At 39.7% G+C, this 23,403-nt stretch overlaps 1 protein-coding gene across 4 annotated transcripts in view; it reads left to right on the forward strand.

Annotated features, from left to right (window-relative positions):
* Positions 1-23,403, forward strand: part of LOC113158571 (mediator complex subunit 13L) — a 63,570-nt gene that overhangs the window by 15,936 nt on the left and 24,231 nt on the right. For all 4 annotated transcript variants that reach the window (XM_026354557.1, XM_026354556.1, XM_026354558.1 and 1 more), the window contains exon 3: positions 21,679-21,763. In XM_026354557.1, the coding sequence (XP_026210342.1) occupies positions 21,679-21,763 (85 nt within the window). The remainder of the gene's footprint in view (positions 1-21,678; positions 21,764-23,403) is intronic.

Raw genomic sequence — 23,403 nt, forward strand, 5'->3', positions numbered from 1 at the left:
CTGCGCATGTGTGTGAAAGTCTAACATATCGACTAAGCCTCGGGAAGACAGGCAGAGAATGAAACAGGAGAGGGATTATATTGGGTTTGGTTTAGTTTAACAACAGTCAGGAGGAAAAAAGGAGAAATATTGGATGGAGAGGTTGAAGTGATAGTGAGCGTTTCCTTCTGCGGATACCTATTAAAGCTGACTTGATGTGAAAAAGCCTTTCAGGCTCTGCAGTAGATATTTGACAGAGCGCTTTACTTAGACAGCACAAGCATGTGTAAGATAAAGATACACTGTACAATTAAACTGAGTGATGTTTGCATTACTAACATGGGCTCAGATACCTTGTTTTATTGCTTCCCTACAACTGTAAATGATACTTTTTATTTTGTGGTGCTAACTGATCCTCTAACAACCATGGAAAGTGATAGTGATCAGTAAACACACAGTCAGCGTGTAGTGGCATTCGGAAAAATACCTGAAGCCTTATAACAAGCATGTAGCAGTGTGAAATGTTTTGCATTAGCTCACTTATTTGCAAACTATAAAGAAGATTTGTGGAGTTTCTGAATATGAATGAACCGTATGCCTTTTAACACCTGTGTTATCATTAATTTAACATCACACTGGCCACTTATGGAGAGCCTATGTGAGTGTGGAGGATTATGCTACAGTACACACACACACACACATTCAGCATACAGTTATGATAATGACTTTCTTACTTCTATAAAATCTCACAGGTCTCTCTGTATAATTCCTATTAAGCACTGAAAATAGCACTTTGGGTGTGAGCACTTGATAATTGTTAATTAAAGTGAAGCTGGATTTCCTCCAATTTAGAATCAGTTGTAACACAGGGAATATCAGCATTTTACCTCGTCTTGAAGCGCTACACACTTAAATTTCTATTCACTGTGGGAATGTGTTAGCTGTCTCTCCCCTGCAGTTCTCTCACTCTGTCTCACGTTACCTTTGCTGTACTTCTTTCTCTCATCACTCTGACTTGTGTCACTCTGTTCCTCGTGTGATGAGGTTGAGATGATCAGATTTAACAGCTAAGCACTAGATACTGTAAATAAACTCAGACATGAAATATTGCAGTAAATTATTTTAAGTGTTTTGATTAAACTGTGAATTTGGCTATTTCAGTCCTATTGTATGTGTTAGAAAATAATCCTATAGATCTACAAGGTAAAGTAGTAAAGTTATTGTAATTAATACTTGACTAAAAATACCTAAAAAGTTTCATTCAGAAAGTTCCTTAAATACAGAAACAACAAAACTTGTTTCACTTGTTTCACAAGACAAGTTTCAATCTGATCTCTCTTAAAAACAAACTAGTGCATGCCACATTCATACAACAAATACTGTAGACATGTTTTCAATCTTTTATTAGACACTCATCAATTCAGAATATCTTATTTACTCACCGAACTGAAAAAGATTGTATTAACTCACATTTAAAAACACTTGTAACAGCTTATTAATACGAAGTACAGCTGCTTGAGAAGGGTGTGGTGGTGTTCATCAGAGGTCAGTTAATTCGAAATGATCAATTATACATTATGACATACACAGTGCAGGTAACATAATAATGATTTAATGGCTTAAAAGTATCCTGCGTGTGAATAATTCCCTTAAAAAAAAGTTATACAAATGTAGTAATTAAGAAATGTAATACATAGTTCAAACTCAAACTGCAAACCAAACTCAGTCCAGTTTAAAGTGATTGTAGTTGTTCAAATATGTTGATCACAGATCATTTTACTCATTTTTTATCTTTGCTAAATATAGGATTAAAGCTGGATAATACACATTAACACAGATATTCTAAGCAGGAGGGTTGTGTGCCAGAAAGATGCGTGGAATCAATTTGATCATCTAACGCTCTGTAAGAGAGAAGTGGAAAGTTCATTTCCTATAATGTTGAACAATTCCTTTAAACACATTTTTTCTGTTATGTAGACTCATAACTTGTCATTTTGGTATTTTACAAGAATTATGATTTAGTGTGCTGACAGAGGTCTTTTCCTTGGTTTCACAAAAGCTTATAGAGTCCTTATTGTGCAACCACTTTTAGCAACTTCCCCATTCGAGTGTCACTTTTTGAGATACGATTTAAATTTGCTGCAGTAGGTTTACACATTGAAACTATATGTAGTGTGGTAGACACTACAGTGGCTATCAATGGTGCCAGAAAATGAAAACATCACATGTCCTGTTCATTTTTCACGCAGAGTAATATGTTTACACAGTTGGAATAGAGAGGAAGTTAAGTGTTTGACCCGACTGTAATTTCTGTAACTTGGCTTCTGCTAACCACTGCTACGAGCTCATCCTGTTGTAGAGGCAAATGTCTCTCCTGCTCTGGCTGCCCTGCTAACTACGCACTTTCCAGTGGCACTGAGCGGCCTATTGGATGCCCACTTGAACTAAGGTTAATGAGCAGATTAAGCTGACTACCCAAAGTGCATTTTGTAATGTAATAATCACCAAGCAAGAAAAGGGAATAAAAAACTAAACAAAGATCATCTACTACGAAGCTGTACTGAATATGGTAGCTGTTGTGTTGAAGAATCAACGAATCCTTCAGCATGAAACTGAAAGTAATACATGTGAATGTTGTGATATTGTTTGAAGGCGATGAATCTTTGCAGTAGAGGTTAAGCCTAAATAAATCATGCCTTTGAGGTAGTGCCAGCAGCATGAGCAGCTATGATCTAGTGTTACCTCTCTGCTGCTCTCTCACTGTACTTCAGCTCTCTGATATTGTCTTTTGTTCAATGTTCACATCATGTTCAAAACATGGTGGCTTTCTTTCTTTCAAATCAGATGGTGTTGGTCTGTAATGTATACAGCACATTAAAGCAGAGTGTGGGTTGAGTACAGTTTGCAAGGAAACAGGATTAATGTGTTGAATGGGCTGAGTCACCAGCACGTTGCCAGCACAGCCAGAGAGAAATTGACATATTTTGGACATGAGTCAGGAGTATGAATCCACACACAGACAGGCTCATAAAGTACGTAAACACTTCACAATGGCTAATATGTGACAGAACACACAAGATGGACCTTGTGATTATCTAACATAAGTATTGTAACCATTCAGCATATTTACATACAGAGACACAGAAAGGCCATATAGTGCAGAGGAAAGCTACAGTTTTGTAAAAGTAAAATGTAAAAGTACATGTTTACACTTTTTTGTAATTACTCACAGTCAGATGTATAGAAACAACTGTGTTTTACTGAAATATCCACAAACTTTAATGGTGTTTTTATTATTGTTACCATGACATAGAGAGTCTTCTTCTTTACCAAGTAGTCGTTAAAGACAAATCACAAACTTCCCCTAAACTTAACCAACCTGTTTGTAACCAAATCAAAAAGTGTTGATGCCATAACTTTAACAATTTGTTAATTACTATACCCATGACGATGAAAGTCAGATGCTACTTTTGAAGGCGCTCCTATTGGTTGTATTAGAAATGACCCATATAGTTATTTAGATTATAGGACTTGTTGGGTATAAGTAGTGACATTAATGAAGGCTCTTTTCCATTAAAACCACCCAGTAAGCCTTATACCACACTAATGATAGTGATACACAGCAAAGCAATGATACCTTTATTAATATTGTTATTCAACTTTTCCTGCTACGGCCTGTCAAAATATTTACTGCGAAGAAAAAACGTTAAATGCTTACAAGAGCTTGTGTGTAGATTTTAAATGATACGTCTAAATGTAAAAGAGATGCTTTAGGTCAATGTCGTCTGTGCTGGAAGGCAATGGAGCATGAATCAGTTAAGCTGAAGCTGTAGACAGCAGCACTGGTTAAAATAAAGGTGTTTCTGTTCTGAGAGACGAATGACTAAAAAACTAAATTGTCTGACTTGTGTCCGGTGTAAACAGGTCTTTAGTCACAGCTGACTTCATACAGACACACAGTCAGCAGCCACACTTGACCAAAGACAGGCACAATAAATGGTTGCCCACTTCAGCTCACAAGATATAATTTATGACTTTCAACAAAATAAGAAACAGTGGAATGTAGACCACGAGACATAGGGAAACATTTCTTTGTTCATAATTTGTAGTTAATCTAGTTAATCTTTTGGAAATTTAATGACAGAGTGGTAACATTTTTACTACCACTACGCTCACATTATAGAGAGTCTAAAATTAAGAATAGAGCTGACAATATTGTCCGTGAGGATTCTCAGTCATCCATCTGATAATATTACTAACAAATCATTTAGGCACAGTAGAATGTACCAGTGTATAAGGTCTCATCTGGGATACATGAGGACCTCATGTCAGACATGACATTGTACCCTTAAAAATAAAAATGATACAAATTGAAGAATAAATACAGCAAATATTACAGTAAAGTAAGTCAAATAAATAAAATTGAAGTCCGTTATGGCACATAAAATCAGGACAAAAAGCAGTTTAAACTACTAAACATCTAAAATTGTAATACAGTTAACTGCTGGATTTCATTTTTATAACTACTGTCATTACTCCACTTTTTCTTTATTTACCCTTATTGTTGTACTTTGAATCCTCATCAATATAGTTCTAAATCACTGGGGGAGGACCTGCAAGAAATCAGAGGAGCTATGCACACACTGTCTCCACAGGTGTTCCCCAGGGTTCAGTACTGGGCCCACCGTCTTCTCTTTCTCCACTCTAGTTCTTGGTTCTGTCTTCACATCACAGCTGTTCCTGCTTCTCTCAGACCAGCAATGCTCTACCTTCACATTTCAGCCATTGAGAACTGGGAATATGACACATAGGGACTGAAAGTTTCCTTTCAGCTGAGCAGTGCTCACCTGTTCTTGCCTCACTGACGACTCCAGTGGAATGCTTGTCCACCACCTTAAGCTCAACCTTGACAAGGCTGTGCAGCTGTTTCTCTTTTGGAATACTAGGTATAATATCTCCCTATGAATACTGACAGCACTGTAGTGACTTAGATAACAAATTGCTGTGGCAGACCCATATCTCAGCAATGATCTAAACCACCCCTATCACCCAAACCAGACTACACTATGTTCACAAACATAAACACTGCCATGTTTTTTCTTTAACTCTATCTGTATCTCATCCATATAGCTCCACTCAGAATGTCCTCAGCGTCCCTAAATGTCACATTGATCCTACGCCATGTGCACAGCTATATATACTGACTTTAAAAACAATGCTCACTCTTTCGTGTCATGACCTAGACTTCTGTCAATGCACTGTGTTCTGGTACAATTGTCCAATTATTTATCCCGTTTACTGCAGTGGCCTTGCTGTCTCCTTTCTTCCCCATGGAGGAATGACTTTCCCACCTGAGTTAGAATTATTACCTCACCTCCATAACAGCTTCAAAAACTATGCTTGAGTCATGTAGTCTCTATCTGCCTGCTTTCACTTGACCTGCGTTGATAAACCTTTTCTGTTACATCTGTTTTATCTAGTTTCACAATTTCTGGGTTACTACTAGTAAACTAGTAGTTAGCTATTCAGTGGAGGTAAAATGTTTTTTAGTTGTGTGTATATATTTGTAATAGAAGCACTAGAATTTTTGTATTTGCACATTTGCACTTTTTAATTTTCTATGCTAATAGTACAGACATGTGTTTTGAAAAACTGAGCATTTCATTAAATTTGCAGATGTCTTTATCACAAATAAGGACTCTGTAATAACAGTTACATGTGCTGTGCTGCCACTGAACCTTGTAGCCCTTAATGTGGGTTGGTAATTTATGAATTTCAAATTATTCCACTGTTGCACTCATCACAAATTACTCAGAATAAAAACATAACCTACAGTAGATCGCTAAAATGAAAATGTCAGTTTATTTTGCCGTCCGACAAATGTGCTCAATTCACAATGAGTAAAGGGCACTAGAATAGGATTGAATATGGATTGAGGAGTGTGTGGGTAGTGTTAGGAATGTCTACAACAGAAAACTGAGGGCTGATGACTTTGATAACACCATAGGCGGTGCTCCTGCGTGCCACAGAAACAGCATGTGGTCAAGGTGAATGCAGGAGCAGCAAGAATAGTGAAAAAGCCATTCATGTAACACTGTGTGGGAGATGTTGTATTATCAGAATAATTTTATTGATATTGCTAAAATGTTTATCTAGTGCATCCCAACTGGATCTACTGCATATTGGAGAAATGTGTCAAGGTGTTTAAGACATTTGTGTTACCCTCATTTTGAAGTTGCCAATATAATGAATGACGTGTATATATGTTTAACCAAGTGAGCTTTCCACCACCCTGAGATTTCCTTTTCTTTCTTGATACTGTAGTAAAGCTGAGAGGAATACAAAGTAGGGAAAATCCAGCAGAAAAAGATTGTGACTGGAATCAATCCTAGCTGCGGGTGAATGTTGTTCCAGAGATGGGAGTCTTAACCACTGTCTCAGAGAAATTATGTGCATATTTAATTCAAAAAATGATCTTAAAGACTGCAACCTATATAGTACAGGGATCCAAGGCAGAAGAGCAGTAATTAAACACCCCTTTTCAATGTATTATTTTACTTTTGAAGAACAGACTGATCTGCAAGCATTTTTTTTTTTGCTATTATATTACTTTAAAATGATTTTGAGCATTGTTCAGCTGTCTGTTTGTGCTGTCATAACAGTTAGCACTAAGTGTGAGAGCAGGAGTGAGATAGGAGTGAATTGAAAACCTGGGTCGTGCATATCCATTATCAGCTCAATGGTTGGCTGGTGCAACAAAGATATGTGACCAACAAGTGGATTAGAGCAGCAATGCTTATGAGAAAATAATCAGAGATAATGGAATTAACATAACAGAGAGGAAGAGTGAATTGGACATCACTTCAGGCACTAGGTTTAAACAAGCAAAAAAAAAAATTCTCTGCCAAATATGTACAGGGAGCAGGAAGAGTCTTAGTTAGCTAGAAAACTGCAGCTGGGTGCTTTGCCCTTCAGAAGCAGAGCTGGTTGGCATATTTCATGGAGCTGGAGGGGTTATAGTTTGTGTATGTACACTCTGTGACAGGTTTCTATGTGTGGCTTGATTGTGGCGGTTACCATTTCTTGTTTGTGCCCATAATTGGCCAAAAGTATGTGCGTCTCTGGGTGTGTGTAGGCTGGCAGAGGTGGCAGGTAATTGTCCTGTGAAAAAAATCATTGCCAAGAGTGTGCGTGTGTGTGCGTGTGTGTGTGTGTGTGTGTGTGTGTGTGTGTGTGTGTGTGTGTGTGTGTGTGTGTGTGTGTGTGTGTGTGTGGTAGAGGGCTAGAGGGAGGGCTCACCTCTGCCTCCATCTGTCCACATCTGGCTGTGAACTCATAATCTGGCCTGTGGAGACAAACCCCCCTTAACACTTGCCACCTGCTTCAGAAATACAGGTTAGATTGAGGTTATTTCTGCTATAGATCCACTTGCGAGTTATTAATGTGCCACACATAGTGTCCTGTTTCTTTTATCTATCTACCTGACTCCTTAAAAAGGAAGCAAAACTAGTGCTGTTTGCATAGAGTAAGAGCAGTATGAACTCCTGACAAGGCGTTTAACTCTCTAGAAAGCCTATAGCAGATAAATGCTTGATTTGTTTTAAATATGTGCAACTAACACAGCTTACCTGTTAGAAAGAGTCACTGAGAGTGCACATAGGACAGACAACAAATTTATCAGCATCACCTAATATTATCATATTAGTCATTAGCTGATATACAGTATTCAAGTGATTCTTGTTGATTATATATCTCTTACACTAAATATAGTGTAATACCGTTATGGCTTCTGTTGCAGGTTCATACTATATCTAACAAACAATCAGTTTTTTCCTTTAATGTACAATTTTTCTTTAAATGCAGTAATGTCCCTATTCAATGGCAAATATTTACACCTAAAACCTCTCCTATCCTCTGCAGTGCAGCCACAGCCTCCTGCTTATGGCCCTTGAATCAGTGACGGATTAAGTGTTTTGCTGAAGTGCATCTCTGCAGCAGTTGTTAAGTGAATGGAGACAGGTGTCCATTTCACCTCCCTGATTATGGCAGCCTGGATTCAAATCGGTGATCCTAAAGTGCTGGCTCTTCTTGATTTACTGTGAGCCGTACCCAACTTATCATTTTGATGATGACAGTGAGCAGCTGAATATACTGTATACTGTGAAATTTAACCTTTCAGCTTATATTTGGGCTGACACACTCTCAAGTCTATCCATGTAAAATTTAAAAATCTGGCACATAGCTGTGTGTTAGGGTGTGTTTTATAGTCCATCTTCCCCCTTGGCTCTCTACTTTACTTCTCATTCTTCCTCTGTCTCCACCCCACCTACCCAACCATTGTTTCTGATATCGTAATGATACCATGCGGTGGCACATTAACAAGAGAAAAGGAGAGGTTGTCACAGGTAATGCTATAAGAGCTTACAGCTCTCCCTGCTCAGCACTGTGCCAATGTGATCCCTGCATGCACAGCAGAAATGATGAGGGGCGTGCAAACACGTTGAACCAATCCTCCCAGGATGAGTGTTAAATAATGGTGTCGGAAAGAACAGGTGCCAGTGCGCAGACAGGAAAGTGTGTTTCTGACCTGATAATGTGGGTGAAAGTGGTCATTTCTTTCCACACAGGTTTTGTTAAAAAGCCTTTTTAACGTTATGACTTGTAGCCATAAACCAGTAAATAGGAACTAAATGAAAGGAAGACAGGGGCCACGTGGTTCAATTAGTTTAAAATAAAGCAGTGAATAAAAGAGAGTCGATGAAAGTGAAAGAACCCCCTGTTAATGTAGAAGGCATTTTTTTTTTCATCGGGCTGTTTCAATGACAAATATCCATCAATAAGAACAGCAATCTGCTGTTAACATTTTGCCCAGCTTATACTCGTCGCTGCTGATCTCTTGCATTAATCGATGTGTTTTGCATTGAAATGTCTCCCATTCATGATAAAAGGGAAGGTGACGGTGAAAAGAAAACTGCAGATATTAGTATTTTTATTGCATTAAAATAGCATTGATGATACTTCTTAAGGAAAAAATCCTAGAAGAGCTTTTTTTACAAATCAGATTTTTGAAGTGACCCTGATCTGAAATAACTCCCAAGCTTTTTTTTTTTTTTTTCTGTCAACAAGTTTTACTTGGCATTCATTCTTTCCTCTGACGCTCGCCTCTTCCAGCCCTCTCACCATGCTCTCCTCCCCCTCCTCCTGCTACTCCTCCTCTTTTCAGGCTTTGTTGTGCTTTATTTTTTTTTTTCTCTCCTCCCTTGTTTTCGGGGTTGCTCTCTGTGATGTTAGGGTGGCGAATGTCTGCGAGCACACTCGGTTCCTTGGCAAATAAAAGGTGGGGGTGTACGGTTGCCAATCAAGGCCTACTCCTTCTCTTTATTCCTTCAGGGTTTGTCTCTCAGTTTTAGCTCTCAGAAGCAAAACTCAAACAGAGGGAATGAATAATTAGCCTCCCAGTTTTTGCTTGAATCAGGAACTAGGTCGCTGGCTGACACGTTTCAATAGGGAACAACTTTACTGAAAGAGGGAGATCTACGGTGGTTGTAAGAGCCCCCTGAAGGAATGCTGCTTTACCTACTGAGAGGGACACACGGAGTCAGCGAGACAGAGGATAGACACAGGCATTTGACTTTTTTTTCCTGTCTGGCTTTGGCTGGTGAAAAAGTGAGTCACATGTGGAAAGCAGCAATTCCATGATAGCAAAAAAAAAAAAAAAAGAACAGAAAAGAAAACATGAGCAAGAAAAAGAAGGGAGGTGGGGCGGGAAGAGTGGGAATAAGGAGAGGGAGGAGAAGGACAAGAGAGAGATACATGTAGTGAGAGAGAGAGAGAGAGGGAGAGAAAGGGAGGGGAGTGCGTATGTGACGGGAATTCATGCTTCAAAAAGAAGAAAAGAAGTGGTTTGTTTGGAGGGAGAGGAGAACATCTGCGATTTCTCTTCGGGCAGTTAGATATGCAGTTGGTGTGGTGTGCTGCACGTTTCTTTTATTTTCCTATTTGCTTTCATGCCAGCAACAACAACATACACTTCTTTTGAAAATTGCTCACTTCACACCTCCTGTTCCCATCTTTCTCATCTCAAATCTGTGAGAAAGGCTCAAACTGTTCTTCAGCTATGACTGATGACAAATGTACAGTATGCTGTCACAGATTCACTCGCAAATCCACAGTGCAGGAATGAAAGAGAATAAGTTAATGATAACTTTTCTTAACGGAAAGGCCAGATCCTCATGGAGAGCAAAGGGAAAAGTGAGCTAGGAAACAAGGAATGAAGGATGCAGACAGAAAAGTGAGGAAAAAATTGCCTCAGTCCGTTTACTTGTGTGTAAATTTGTGGGGAAGGACGGAGAATCTCTGATTTCCTTCCCTCCTTCTCTTCTTCTCTCCTCCCCTTGTGGGTTGTCAAGGCGTGGCCTGTGACCTCCTGACCCTGTACCCTGTATGTGTGTGTGTGTGTGGGTGTGGGAGGGAGGAAGGGAGGGAGAGAGATGAGATGGTAGGGGTGAAGTTTCCCAGCTGCGTGGAGAAGGGGTGGGGGTGTACGTTTTTCCTTCACAAGCTTTCAGTTTTGAAAGAAAAGCCACAAACTGAAAGAATGAGAGCTTTGTGCATGTGTGTGTGTGTATCTGTGTGTGTGTGTGTGTGTCTGAGAGAGGAAGAGCGACATAGAAATAGATGGAGAGACAAAAAGAGGGACAGAGATTGAGAAGGAGTGCAGGAGAAGAGGGGAGAGAGAGAGAGAAGAGAGGTTTTTAGGGAACTGAATTTATGTAAGTGTGAAAAACTGGGAAGCAAAGTTGAGGGGTAGGGCGAATTGTCACATGGAGGGTGGAGGGAAGTGCAAGGAAGTGAAGGGAAACGACAGGGAGAGTTATGATCTTTCTATTTTGCATTCACAAAGATCGTTTATCTAAAGCTTACAATGATTTTACAGATTAATAGGATTCCCTTAATATACTTTTTTATCCTCCAATTCTGTATTTTGCCTCTGCAGCTCCTTACAAAGGCAGCTGTGTTTCATCTTTAAGTTAGAAAAAAAGAAGGCGCGTTTCTCAGTCACTGTGACAGCCTTTTATGGGATGATCTGGAAGCACAATAAACACAAGTGTGCCGCTTAAGAGAATCATCGGGGCTCAGCCTTTGAAATGTCTGCATGCATGGATTAACGTTCGAGATAGACACAGACTGTCCAAGAGGTCGTGGGTTGATATTAACTGCACCCGCACTTCGCTTCTGTTTAACATTTGTTATTTATTAAGTTCAGAAGAGCCTCTCTTGGGTTCACAGGAAATAATATAATGGTAGAATTAATATGGTAGATATAGGCAAATATGTAAGTATTGAGGAGCAGGTGTGATTTACTGTAAGCTGTACATATTTACAATGAACTCATCATCTGATGCTGTCAGTATTAGTTTAGTACACAGTAAGTCTTTGAATACATCATGTAATATGCTTAGCAAAAAACAATGAAGTACTCTGAGCTTAAGGACAAGAACAAACAAACAACAGCTCTAAATAAGAGAAGCACTCCTCCACATTTTTAAGTTTGGACTTATTTGGCTTCAGGACATTTAACAATTATGATGCACAGACGTAAGGTTTCCTAAACAAAAACAGACTCAGAAAAGAAGCTATATATACATATATTTTAAATAAATGATCAGAGATTAAATGAAATGCATGCTATTGTTGTTTCTTCCTATCCTCCATTTTGAAGATGAGCCAGCTGCCTTTGATATCTGCAGTTTATGGGGCCTCTCCGCCTGCATCAAGTGTCTACAACGGCCAAATTGATTTTTTCCCCTGGTGTTTTTATCACCAGCATAGAAATGCTGATTTTGTTGCAGTAACCACACAATCAATGTCTCCACAATAGCCAGCTATTCTCCTATAGGGACTACCGCTGTTTGCTAAAACAATTAGCAATTATGAAAATTACATTTTTGGATACAGAAAGCCTGCACATGTTATCTTGTAGGCTGTGCTATCCATCATGAATGTGCTCACTTACATTTTCTTTCTACTGGTTGATTTAAAGTCACAGTTTGCTGCCAAAGAAATGAGTTCTCACACTTTTCACAATGGGCTCTCATTTCATCACCTGGATCTTTTTTTTTTTTATCCTTAATCTGCTGGAGCCACATTTCTGGCTGAAATGGCAGAAATCTGAAGAATTTTGTCAGAAGAACTGGGATAATGAGACCTTGTGAAGCCAAAATGCTCATTTCAGAGAGATTCTCGCACAGCCATGTGAGAACGGCTCTGGATTGTTTCTCCTTGTGTATTGGACATTTTATCATTAGCTGTAATTCTAGGTGAGTTTCAGTTCAATCATTCATATATACAGACAATTTGAGTTCTACAGAAAAAGGTGGATAAACCAGAGACTTAATTCTGCTTCGCTTCATTTTGTTTCTGCAGCAGTAAACAAATATGGGGTTATGTCCGAGTGCTGTGGTTACATTTGGCTGAACACAACGCACAGCATCATTGCTGTGCATGGTTGTAAACTGTTGTTTACATTTCTCCTTCATCATTTCACCTGTATGTGTCCATTGAATTCAGCATGTTCAGATAGGTGATGTCCGCGACTTGACATCTTTTCTTACGTCGCTACAGATTATTGATCTCTGCAGTACAATTGGAGGCTTACCTGAAATATGTGCCCTCGTAGTGTAAGTGCTCTAAGGACATAAGAACTGAGGGAAGACTGAGGGGAGACTGCTCCAGCTCTGCCTCATCCAGGAGAGAGACAGAGAGGGAGAGAGAGAGAGTGCTCTGCTGTCAGTCTCCCTCTCCTCTCCCCTCTAGTGGCAGTTAGGAAGCCCTGTGGAGTCCCGCTAAGCTTCTCAATAGCTGCCCTGCCTCCCACCTCAAGGCCCATTCACTCCTAATGAGGTGCTCAAGTGTCTGTGGCTTAACATGAGGGTCAACACCACAGAAATGGGCCCTTTTACACCGCTAGCTTCAGCCATTCCAGCACATGCTGCAAAAGTGATTAATGACAACGTGCTCTTATATTGTAGTCTGTTAGTGTTTCAGTTTAATGTCCATTAGTTAAAATGCTTGTCAGATTTGTTTTGTGCACGAGACAGTCATCATGAATATTAATCATCTTTCCCTGTAGCTTGCTTACACGATGATGTACTTAAATTATTCAGAATATTTGCACATATTAAATCCTCAGGTATTACTTTAAAACAACAAAGATCATCATAGCACTGAGATATAATTGATACTTGGTTTGTTCTTAATTCAGTGCTGCCAGCTGCTCGTAACATCACATATCACAGTGACAGCTATGAATGGGCTTCAAGGGAAGCATCACAATCATCAATAGCTTCCCCTGATGTGATGCTGTTGCGAAGGCACAGGCAGAGCTCAGTCTCAAGTCGGTGTCATGGTGTACGCTCTGGTTTTGCGGCACTTGTATGATAGAAACTTCCTCAACGTGTCTGTCACATCTGGTCGAACTGATTCTGACATTTGCAGTTAATGTTTAGACATCTGTAAACAGCTTAGGTTGCATGTACATCATGTTGCATTTCCAAAATCTGTTTCACATTGTGTTTTGATACATCAATAGCGTTTCTGCCTCAGCCAGGAGTGCAAAACCTTTTTTGTGATATTCAGCTTTTTAGCTCCCACATGTGTGATGCTCAAAGTGAAGGACGCCAATAATAGTCACATAAATTAGTATAATTTTATTCAAATGAAGCACACGTTTAGCAGGTAAATTACTTCTGCTGTACAAATAACCGGTTAAATGCTGAACCAAAATACACACGAGTGTTGCTGTCGTAAAAACAACCACTGGACTTATTGTGAAACGTCTGCAAACTGTATAATTTGTAAACTATAAATACAAGTAATCCTCATCACCTTCATTTATGTAAACAGAAATAAAAATGTGCTGTTACTTGCTCTTGTATTCAGGCAAACAGGATTAATTCTGAGAGGAAACAGTGGACAGGAGATGTTTAAGAGTTTATTCAGCTGCAGTTTGAGAGTCAAAACAGGAAAGCACTGCACGTTATTATTCAGCTGAAATACTCGTAGTAATTGAAATACAAGTGAGTGTCTATTTAAAGTTTGACTTGATAAAATCCAAGTACAGAATCTAACAATGTCAAACAAATATATTTTATTGTTTTCTACTCAGCTTCTATAAATGATGGATAAACTACAAGTCAGTACTTGAAGAGCAAAGAAAGCTCCATTTAATATAGAAATTGATGCTTACAGTATTTAGTGTAATCAAATTGCTTTAAACTTCTAATTCTGTGCTTGTGCTAATTGTGATTATGTGGAGACCACAGAGACAAAATGTGTTTTCATGACAATGTGTGCGAAACAGTTCAGACAGTGCGTCCCTTCATTTATTTATTTCCCAGTGACTTATGGGAAAACACTTGGCACTTGGCACTTAGCATCCATCCATCCGTACCATCCCAAACATCAAAAGATTTTTAGCTCCCACATGCATGCTGTGTGTGTGTGTGTGTGTGTGTGTGTGTGTGTGTGTGTGTGTGTGTGTGTGTGTGTGTTCTGGGATTGAATGAGCTAAGTGACTGTCAAATTATGTAAGGGTGTGGGATAATTCTGTTGGCTTTTCTCTGCACAATTGGCTCTTTTTTGATTGTCAGGCTTGGCGAGCAGCCAATGTGCAGCACACATGCACACACAAACACACTTGTTTTTTCACTTTGACTATCCTGCACAACCCCTTTTCATCGCCTTACCTTATCTGTTATGTCTTTAATGCTATCTCTCTCTCTTTCACTCTCTTCTGTTGTCTGTTCCAGTCGTCTATACTCAAACACACACATGCAGTTTTATAGCGGGTTATATTAGAGAGTAATCACATTTAGCTCTTGATGTTGGTATAATAGCCTAAGCTAAATCCTCTCCAGTCACTCTAATTACACCATTGACTCTACATTAAAACACATATCCTGTAAATTATAAATTGCGCTGTCAGTGCTCTTACTAATGATGAGCACAGGAATCACACGCGATACTGCTTCAAATCGGCACTGGGCTGACTGGTGAGGTGATAAATAAATTAAGGGGCTTATGTCACTTATATTTTATCAAATTAAAAAATAAATGAAAAGGCTCATAAAGCCAACAAATGTAGAAAAATACAGAAGGATGCTTTTAATCTCTAAAGTCTAACACAACAAATTAAATTTGAACATAGGCCTGAAGTGATATGTTCTGCCTGTCTTGTTTACTTGATGAGAAAATTTGAGTTGGTGTGTTTTAGGATGGTGGTGCAACATTGTGCATGTAGTAATCCCTCTGTTGTTACTATAATTTATTTTCCTTCCCATTTACTGCTTGCCCGCAATGATTGCTCCACACTCGAGTGAATAAACTGTGCAGCTTGGTCACTTTGTACGTCTGTCTTTCTTTCTATCTCTTTGTGTCTTTGTTTATTTTTCTATCAGCAGAAATACATAAAGTGACGGCCGTGTTTTATGTGTTCACCTCTTATTTACTCCACTCTGTCCTCTCCCATCAGTATGCCTTATGCATAATGGCAAAGGTGCTCCAGGCTCCTAGTATTCACCGCAGGTCATTGCTGGAAGCAGTTTAACATGCTGTGCAGGAAAAACCCATGTGAAAACCGCAATGGGTGTTATTTAAAGTTGTGACATGATATATTCTGTGCATATGTCTGCAAATTTGAATTTGTTCTGCAAGCCTCCGCTGCGAGCAGACTTATAAAAACATGCTTCACAAAGTTCCTGTTTTCGCTTTGATCTTTTTTTTTTCTTCTTCTTCTTCTTTAAGTCAAAATTCCCCCATTGTTAGAGCCAACGATAGAAAACAAGCGCTGTGAATTTGGTGTGCGAACACGTAACAAGGGCAAGGTGTGTAGTGGAAAATCGAGAGCTGCCGTGTTGACATGTTGCTGGGTTGGTGCCAGCTGGCCGTTCAACCCTCCACTTTGACCCCGGCTTGACCACGTCTTTGCAGATTTTCTGGCTGCGACACAATGCTCACATGGCCAATTCAGTGTGCCATCAAATATTTACCATTCAGCCATTATACTGTAGTTGCTTTGGACGGCTTGTGTTTATATAAATACTCATGACACAACACTCACACCCTGGTCCCTTCTCTTGCTTTTTCTGCCTGACTCACCCCCACAACTATGCAAGCAACTCCAGCTCAGTCACCTAATTGATTCCAGATTTCCCCCTCATCCCTCCACTCTCCCCGAGCCTCCTCCTCCTCGCTGTCACTGCTGCCCCTCGTTTAGTCTGTCTGGTTTTCTGGGTCTCAGTGCCTGCCGTATTTGCACTTAACTTTTTTCCCACTATATTTATATATGTTTTCATGAAGGTATATATGGAAACATTGTCTTTTTTTTTGTTGTACAGGCTTGATCATTCTTGCATTTCAACTTTAAAATCCTTTCACAAAATTCTGTCTTTATTGAAGTGTGATTGCCACCACTGGGTGAGTTGGTTTGATAAGAGAGGTGATTAAAGACATTCAGATCCCTGCACCTTTACACCTGGGGGACTAAGCTGGATTTGATAAGCACATAACTACAAGTTGTAAATCTTACTTGTTTGGGGCTTTAAGAAAAGCAATAGAAGTTTAAAGGGTATAAAAATTGGAGCTTCCTGGTTACTGCTCTGCAAATTTTGTAGTGTTGGTGGTGCGTTTAGAGGCATTGCAGACACTATGTTGTGTTCAGTTGACAGGTGTCGCTGAAAAGTTAAGGAAATTGTGTCACTAGGGCGTGAGAGCATGTGGGCAACTGTCACAATAGACAGAGGTGGAGGGTGCAGGGTGTTTAATGATTTCAGGAGCAGAGAGAAATGAGGTCAACACGTTTGTCTGTTTTGTTGTGGAGTGAAACCTTTCTGTAGAAAATAAGAAGCCCATAATTAAAATAAAATGAATTCAGTGACTTCCAATAGGCATATTACATATTTTCTTAATAGAGAACTACTCTCCACACTTACACTCAGATGCCATGCTGTTGGTGTCAGATGCTACTCGATGTTTGGTTGACCTCTTTCACATTATTTCATATCAGCCAGTTCACAGCTCATGTGATTGAAAATGGAAAATAAGCAGGAGTAATAACAGACCACCTGACCTGTAGAGTAGTCTTTTTCATCATGTACCACAGAGACAAATTGGTTTTTCTTTCTGCTTACACTTCACAGCATTCCTCTACAGCCAGAAACAGGGGACTCAAGCGCAGAACTACTACTACTGAGTTTAAATCTCTGTACTGTTACATAAGACAGTCGGGCTCATTCGAATAGATGCTGTTGAATAAATAAAATATCCTAAGTTCCTGGAAATATATACATTTTATAACGTATATCCTTATCTGTCAACGCAGCACCCTCTTTTTCATGTGTAATTTTCGCTTGCAGCAGTGGAAGTTGAGACAGAGTCAGGAGAAAAAAAATCCCTAATTTGTAATCGCGGTAAGATGCAACTGATCAGCTGCGTGGAGCACAGGTCAAGGTGTTCTTCTTGCTTTGCTCAAGGTGATGCTAAAGGAGCCTTTCGGAGCTTTAGTTTTATAGAGAATCACATATAATGATATTTATTAGGAGAGAGATAGACAGATATAGTTGATTTAGTCTCATGAAGATAAGGTATCCCCAGAGTCTGGAGGGTTCAGTCTTCAAATGTTCCTCAAAGCGTTGTCTGTGGAACTATTTAACCTAAAAGTTCATGATTTATAAAATTCTCAAACTGCACAAAGCTGGATTTATGTTTGCCTGCCACACCTCAAACAGCCCAATTATGACCAAACAACCCAAACTGAAAGCAGGTTTCACCACTGGAAAGGGAGGTTCCTTAGAAGACGTTCCTGAACAGTAACTTCCTTAGGAAGTAACATCCTGATGACTTGGAAGTGTTCCAGTAGTAAAACACTTGCCATAGTCCAAAGTGATTTTCTTTCCTTATCTTTACACAATTAAACTTAAATACTGGACAAAAAAACACCTGTCTGTGTACAGTAGCTCGGCTGCTGAGCTGCATTAACTTTGGCTCAGTGCCATTGTGTTACAGCATGTTATTACCATATAACCACTCCTATTACTATATGGGCGAAAGCCCCGGGGGAAGTTTAAAGTTTACAGTCAGACAAGTTCGCAGTGCTAGCTGGGAATTTTGCCTTTTGTATTTGGAGAATGCAACAGAGTCGCGTTGAGTCAGCACTGTAAACTAATCAAAGCAGAGATTTTCCAGAGTCACAAACTAATGTCTAAATCAATAAATAAACTTAAAAACAAAACTCAATCATTCCCTACGGTGTAATGAATAAGATTTGTAATAGTATATTTAAAATGATAAATCTTTAAGCATTGTTGGCAAATATTACTTATTCAGGTTTTTTTTATATGTGCTGATCTAAAGCTCACTGCCTGTCAGCTTCTCTGTTTGTCAGCTTCTTTTTGCCTTTTTCATTTACTCGGTTGCTCCTGAAATCGCTCACAAACCCCTCACAATGCCACACAAACAAATTTACATGTGTTTGCCAAATACGCCTGCAGTTTATCTCACAGCACTTAATTGTCTTGAATTCATAATCATATTGCAGAAAAATGTTCATGTGGAGATGGTTTGATATGTCTAAATGAAAGTGCCTGTTATCAAAATGCATCACCACATTCCACTTGTAATGGACATAACTGATAAGTCAACGCGTTGTTTTAGCCCATGTTGCATGTGCACACCCTACATGCGCTGTACAGTAAATATATGCACACACATGCAGCAGAGATGAGCCTCTGCTTAGACATCCAGCCGGGATGCTAATTAGTGAAGTGGGGTTGTCTGTTTTTTCAGGGAAATCACACACACAGACACACTTACACTCAATGTTACATGCACACATTGCCCAGTGAGGACACATAGCCTTCACACTGCAGAGACACAATGGCTGCTATTGATCCTGGACAAATGAACGAATGGGGGAGAGAGGAGGAAGAAGATGTGTGCAGAGGGGTCATCATATGCAAGACAGAATGTTGTCACACCTCAACTTTCACCTTCTCTCCCTCTCAGATCAATACCAGTTTGTGTTTGTAAGCTGTGAGGGGTCTCTCCCCCTAGCGTTGTGAGACTAATACGATGGGGGGGGGGGCTGAAAGAGAGCAGAGACGATGTGAATGATGGATGTAAAAATGAGACGGAGAGGTAGAAACACAATGGGAAAAGAGAGAAAATGAGTTGTGAATGGAATAGATGGAAAAAGAGAAGGAGTGGTGGCGACCCAGTTCCATCAGTGCCTGTTTGTGTTTGGTGTGGTGTGGTAGTTAAGGGCACTGTGGCAAGAGCAGGGGGGGCATTTGTAAGAACGTTACTTCACTGTACACCCACATACACAGACAAAGTTCCACTGACTGTTGCATAACTATTGTTATTATTATATATGTTACTGTAGTCGGGAGCATAATCAGTGTCGGTGCATTTGCTGACTGTCTGGCCTGGGTTGTACAGAAAATACTGTTCATAACAAATTCTGTTTCTTTTTGCTGTTTGTGAGCTACAGTTCCAAAAATGATGAGTCCTCATTTTTATCTAATTGAGAGCGAGGTCGATCACACCCAATTCCTTTAAAATCTTTTCTTCACAGTGCATTTCCCTGTAGCTCAGGCTATGATAAATGATGGACCATGATGCTTTAAAGCCCTGTTGCACTTAGCTGTGTGTTTAGTGTCTACATCATGCTTCTCCCATGGGCCATCTGTGTCCCGCCTCTGATTAACAGGCAGTAATAAGTCAAAACGTGGTCGTTACTGACAGACTGTTGGTAAATTACAGTTTTTGTAGTGTTTTTTTTTTAATATATGTATCACACATCCCTATTGGAATATGACTCTGGATCATTGTTTTATTTCACACCACCTTTTCCATATTTATGTGTGTGCGGCTCTGTGTGCATGCTTCTGCGGATGCCTGACCTTGTTTGCTTGCAAGAGTGATTTGTCACACCTTGTGTTGAAATGGTGCAGTGAGCTGGCTCTTTGACAACTACAATATAAACAAGAGCATTTAACCTAGATTGCATGTTTCCCGCACTGCTACACATTATGACTGCTCTTCTGAACTCTGCAAAATCACATGCTGTGATTAGGAGAGCGAATGTGGGGAAGTGTCCTTTAAGACGTCGCAGAAGTGTGTGTGATTCAGTTTTGATGACTTTCGGGTAGAAACGCTGAGAGGATGTAAGGTTGAGGAGCCAGCGACACAGTTTTTGGAGTAAAAGGGGTCAGGAGCCTGCTGTGCAACTGGTCATGAGCAGAGTAAATGAAGATGGGTTGTGGAGGATTGGCAGTGTGGGGGGAATAAAAAAAAAAGTTGGGGGATTTTTAAGAGAGGGAGATATAGAGACAGTGAGAGCTAATGAGCTGGATTTGCTGGAGACTTGGCATTCTGCTCATGGTACTCTCCTATCTCTCTCCTCTGTAGAAGAGCTGGCTAGAGCGAGCTTCCTGTCTGAGCCCTGAAGCAGGAGTAAATGAGGGGTGGGTGGTGGGGAAGAAAAGGGGGACGGTGGTGGAGGGTGTTGGAAGCAATAGAACAGAGGAAGGAGGAGAAGGAGGAGGGTGAGGGGCGGGAGGGACCAGCGTTGAAACTGAATGCCAGGGCGCCATGTTCTTACCGCCAGCGTTTCCATGGTTACGGGGTAATTCTGGCGAGTAAGGAAATTTCATTCACGCTGGTATGAAGAAGGAGATGAAGAAAAAATAGGAGGGAAATATCAGGAAAGCAACAGGGGAAGAGAAAGGAATACACCACCCTAAAAAAAAAGAAAAGGGGAAAATGAAGAGGAAAGAGAAAACCTCTAGTGGGGTTTATGCCACCCATCCCCCAGGCAATCTGCCTCTGTCTCTCATTCTTGTCTTTTTTCTTTCTTGTGTATTTCTCTGATGCTTGGTTTGTTTGCCACCACCCTATAAGCAAACACAACACCCACCCACAATCCTCCAGTTCTGCCAGCAGCCCTGCAGGTATATGGCAAAAAACAAAGAGAAACACTTAACTGGTGTGTGTGTGTGTGTGTGTGTGTGTGTGTGTGTGTGTGTGTTTTTTCTTCCCCATTAAGAGGAAAGGGGGGGGCATTGGGGGTGGTGGTGGTGGAACTGGAGTAGGGTCAAGGGGTTAAAGAAATAAGCTGGGCACAGAATTTTCCCAACACACTGGACACACGTGTGAACTGACTTGTCAGAGGTTCGGTCAGCTGATTTCCCCATGTTCACGGATAAAGGGTGTCGAACTAAAACTCTGCATGCGTGTGCAAACCGGAGCGCGCGAGCACGCGTGTCGGCGTGCGCCGACACCAGCACACTCTCACTCTCCAGCTAACCGGGGTTGACAACTGCATGGGGCTTAACTAGGCTGTCATCGCAGCCAACCTGACAGCTGCACAGCCAAGCACCCCGCATACACATCTGCACACACACACACACACACACAGCTTTATCTTAATGGTGGCTTCTGATATGTTGAGCAGGTTTTCTCATCAACACATGTATCGTGTTTTGACAGAGCGAGATACAAACACAAGACAGTCTGAATCATGTGTTGCGGATCATCAAGCTGGTGTGCACAGATGTTTGCTGTTACAGAAAATATAACTCAATATTGACATGATAAAATATTAAGATGTGTAATAAAGTTTGTTTTCATATATTTCAGTGGCCGAGGAGGGACTGTGGGAGTGCGGACTATCCTACGAGTGCAGGACTCTGCTGTTCAAGGCTATACATAACTTGCTGGAAAGGTAAAACACTCGAGCACCTCACTAGCTGCACAGCGAAGGCTGCAGTCAGTCTGTGAATGACTTCCACTGAATATAAAACCATGTTATATAACAGACATAGTTACACAGTTCTTTTATGGAGTAAATAACTTGCAGCGTAGTAAAGCTGTTGTGCTTTGTTTTACTAGAAAGCCGAGGTGGAAAGTAAGTAAAGTACTGCACTGATATATTTAAATCCAATATCTTCATTTTTAGGCTTTATATTTTTTCCCATTACATTTAAAAGCTTTACTTTCAGTTTACATTATGACTGAAGACAAAACATGTCATGCATTATAAAATATAAAATAAATTGTTTAGTAATTTCTTAAAAAATATTCAAATGTTAAGTACATCTTAAAACATATTCTCAATTGAATTAATCATTGTGGTCTTTCAGTACTTGTGAGTAAGATTTTTAATGCAGGGCAAGCTATATAGTTTGATATTGATAATTCTCCCACAACTAGACATTGATTTTAAAAGGACCAACTATAACTACTAGGACTAAAATGAAATGAACCTGACCAAAGGTAAAGTGTCTAAACTGTGTAGGAAGTTTCTCTGCTCGTTAATCAGAATACTTTATTAAATATACGTGAACTTTACATTTTAGTGTAATAAACACAATCACAGTACCACTTTAAAAATATTCTTTCAGTTGAATCATGAACTAAAATTAACAAAAAAAGAATTGTTAGGTTTTATTGATAGACAGCTTTAGTCTCCTCAGTGCAGCTTCACCTTAATGAAATTATAATCTGAGCGCTGAATCACTTGCTCAAGTACCCAAAGCTCTCCTTTCTGAGTCAGAGCCATCTGTTAAATGAAGCAGTACATATTTGCTCTCTATTAAGTTAAGCATCAGTGATCATCATAGGGGGCAGGCGGAATTAACCTTCCTATTACCTTGAAGCTAACTCCTTTTTATAGCTGACTATTTCAACACAGGAGGGATCACTTCCATGTTCTTCAACATTGTTCAGATGAAAATGACCCCTGTCCACTGCTGTTTTTATTATTATTTTAAAAAAAATAATGCATTGTAATTACAAATATAGCAGATATGAATATTTCAATGATCAACACAGACAATTAAATATATAAAAAACAAGGAGTTGCACTTGGAGTTCAAACTTTGTGTATTTTATCAAATGAATTTGCTCAGGAGAGCTCTGCTGTTTAGTACAGTACTTTTGAAAGTTTCTGCACACTGAAATACAGCAACAGCAAAGATGTGAGAGTTTTGTGGTTGCATTAAATTTACATTTAGTCATTTGACGCTTTTATGCAACTTACATTTAAGGTACAATGCAAGCAAATCAAGCTAAGCCAGGTGCCACTAACATGATAAAATACAGATACGCAGAGTTTTTTAAATAACCTAGACACTGGTACAAAATACTGTACAAGAAAAACGTCATTTGACAGCAAGACACATGAGTGTGATGGCTTGAGACACCAGTCAGTCAAGTAAATATGCTCCCAAACATACCGCTCTTAAAACATTTTTTGTGAGAGACGAGTAATACTCTCATACTCTGTTTTAAGCAGCCAGATGGGCAATTAAGAACCCAACTTGTTATGGGCTAAGCATATTGGCTTTATAATCAGGAGAGATA

The sequence above is a fragment of the Anabas testudineus genome, chromosome 12 (assembly GCF_900324465.2).
Source record: "Anabas testudineus chromosome 12, fAnaTes1.2, whole genome shotgun sequence".
In the NCBI taxonomy this organism is placed as follows: domain Eukaryota; kingdom Metazoa; phylum Chordata; class Actinopteri; order Anabantiformes; family Anabantidae; genus Anabas; species Anabas testudineus.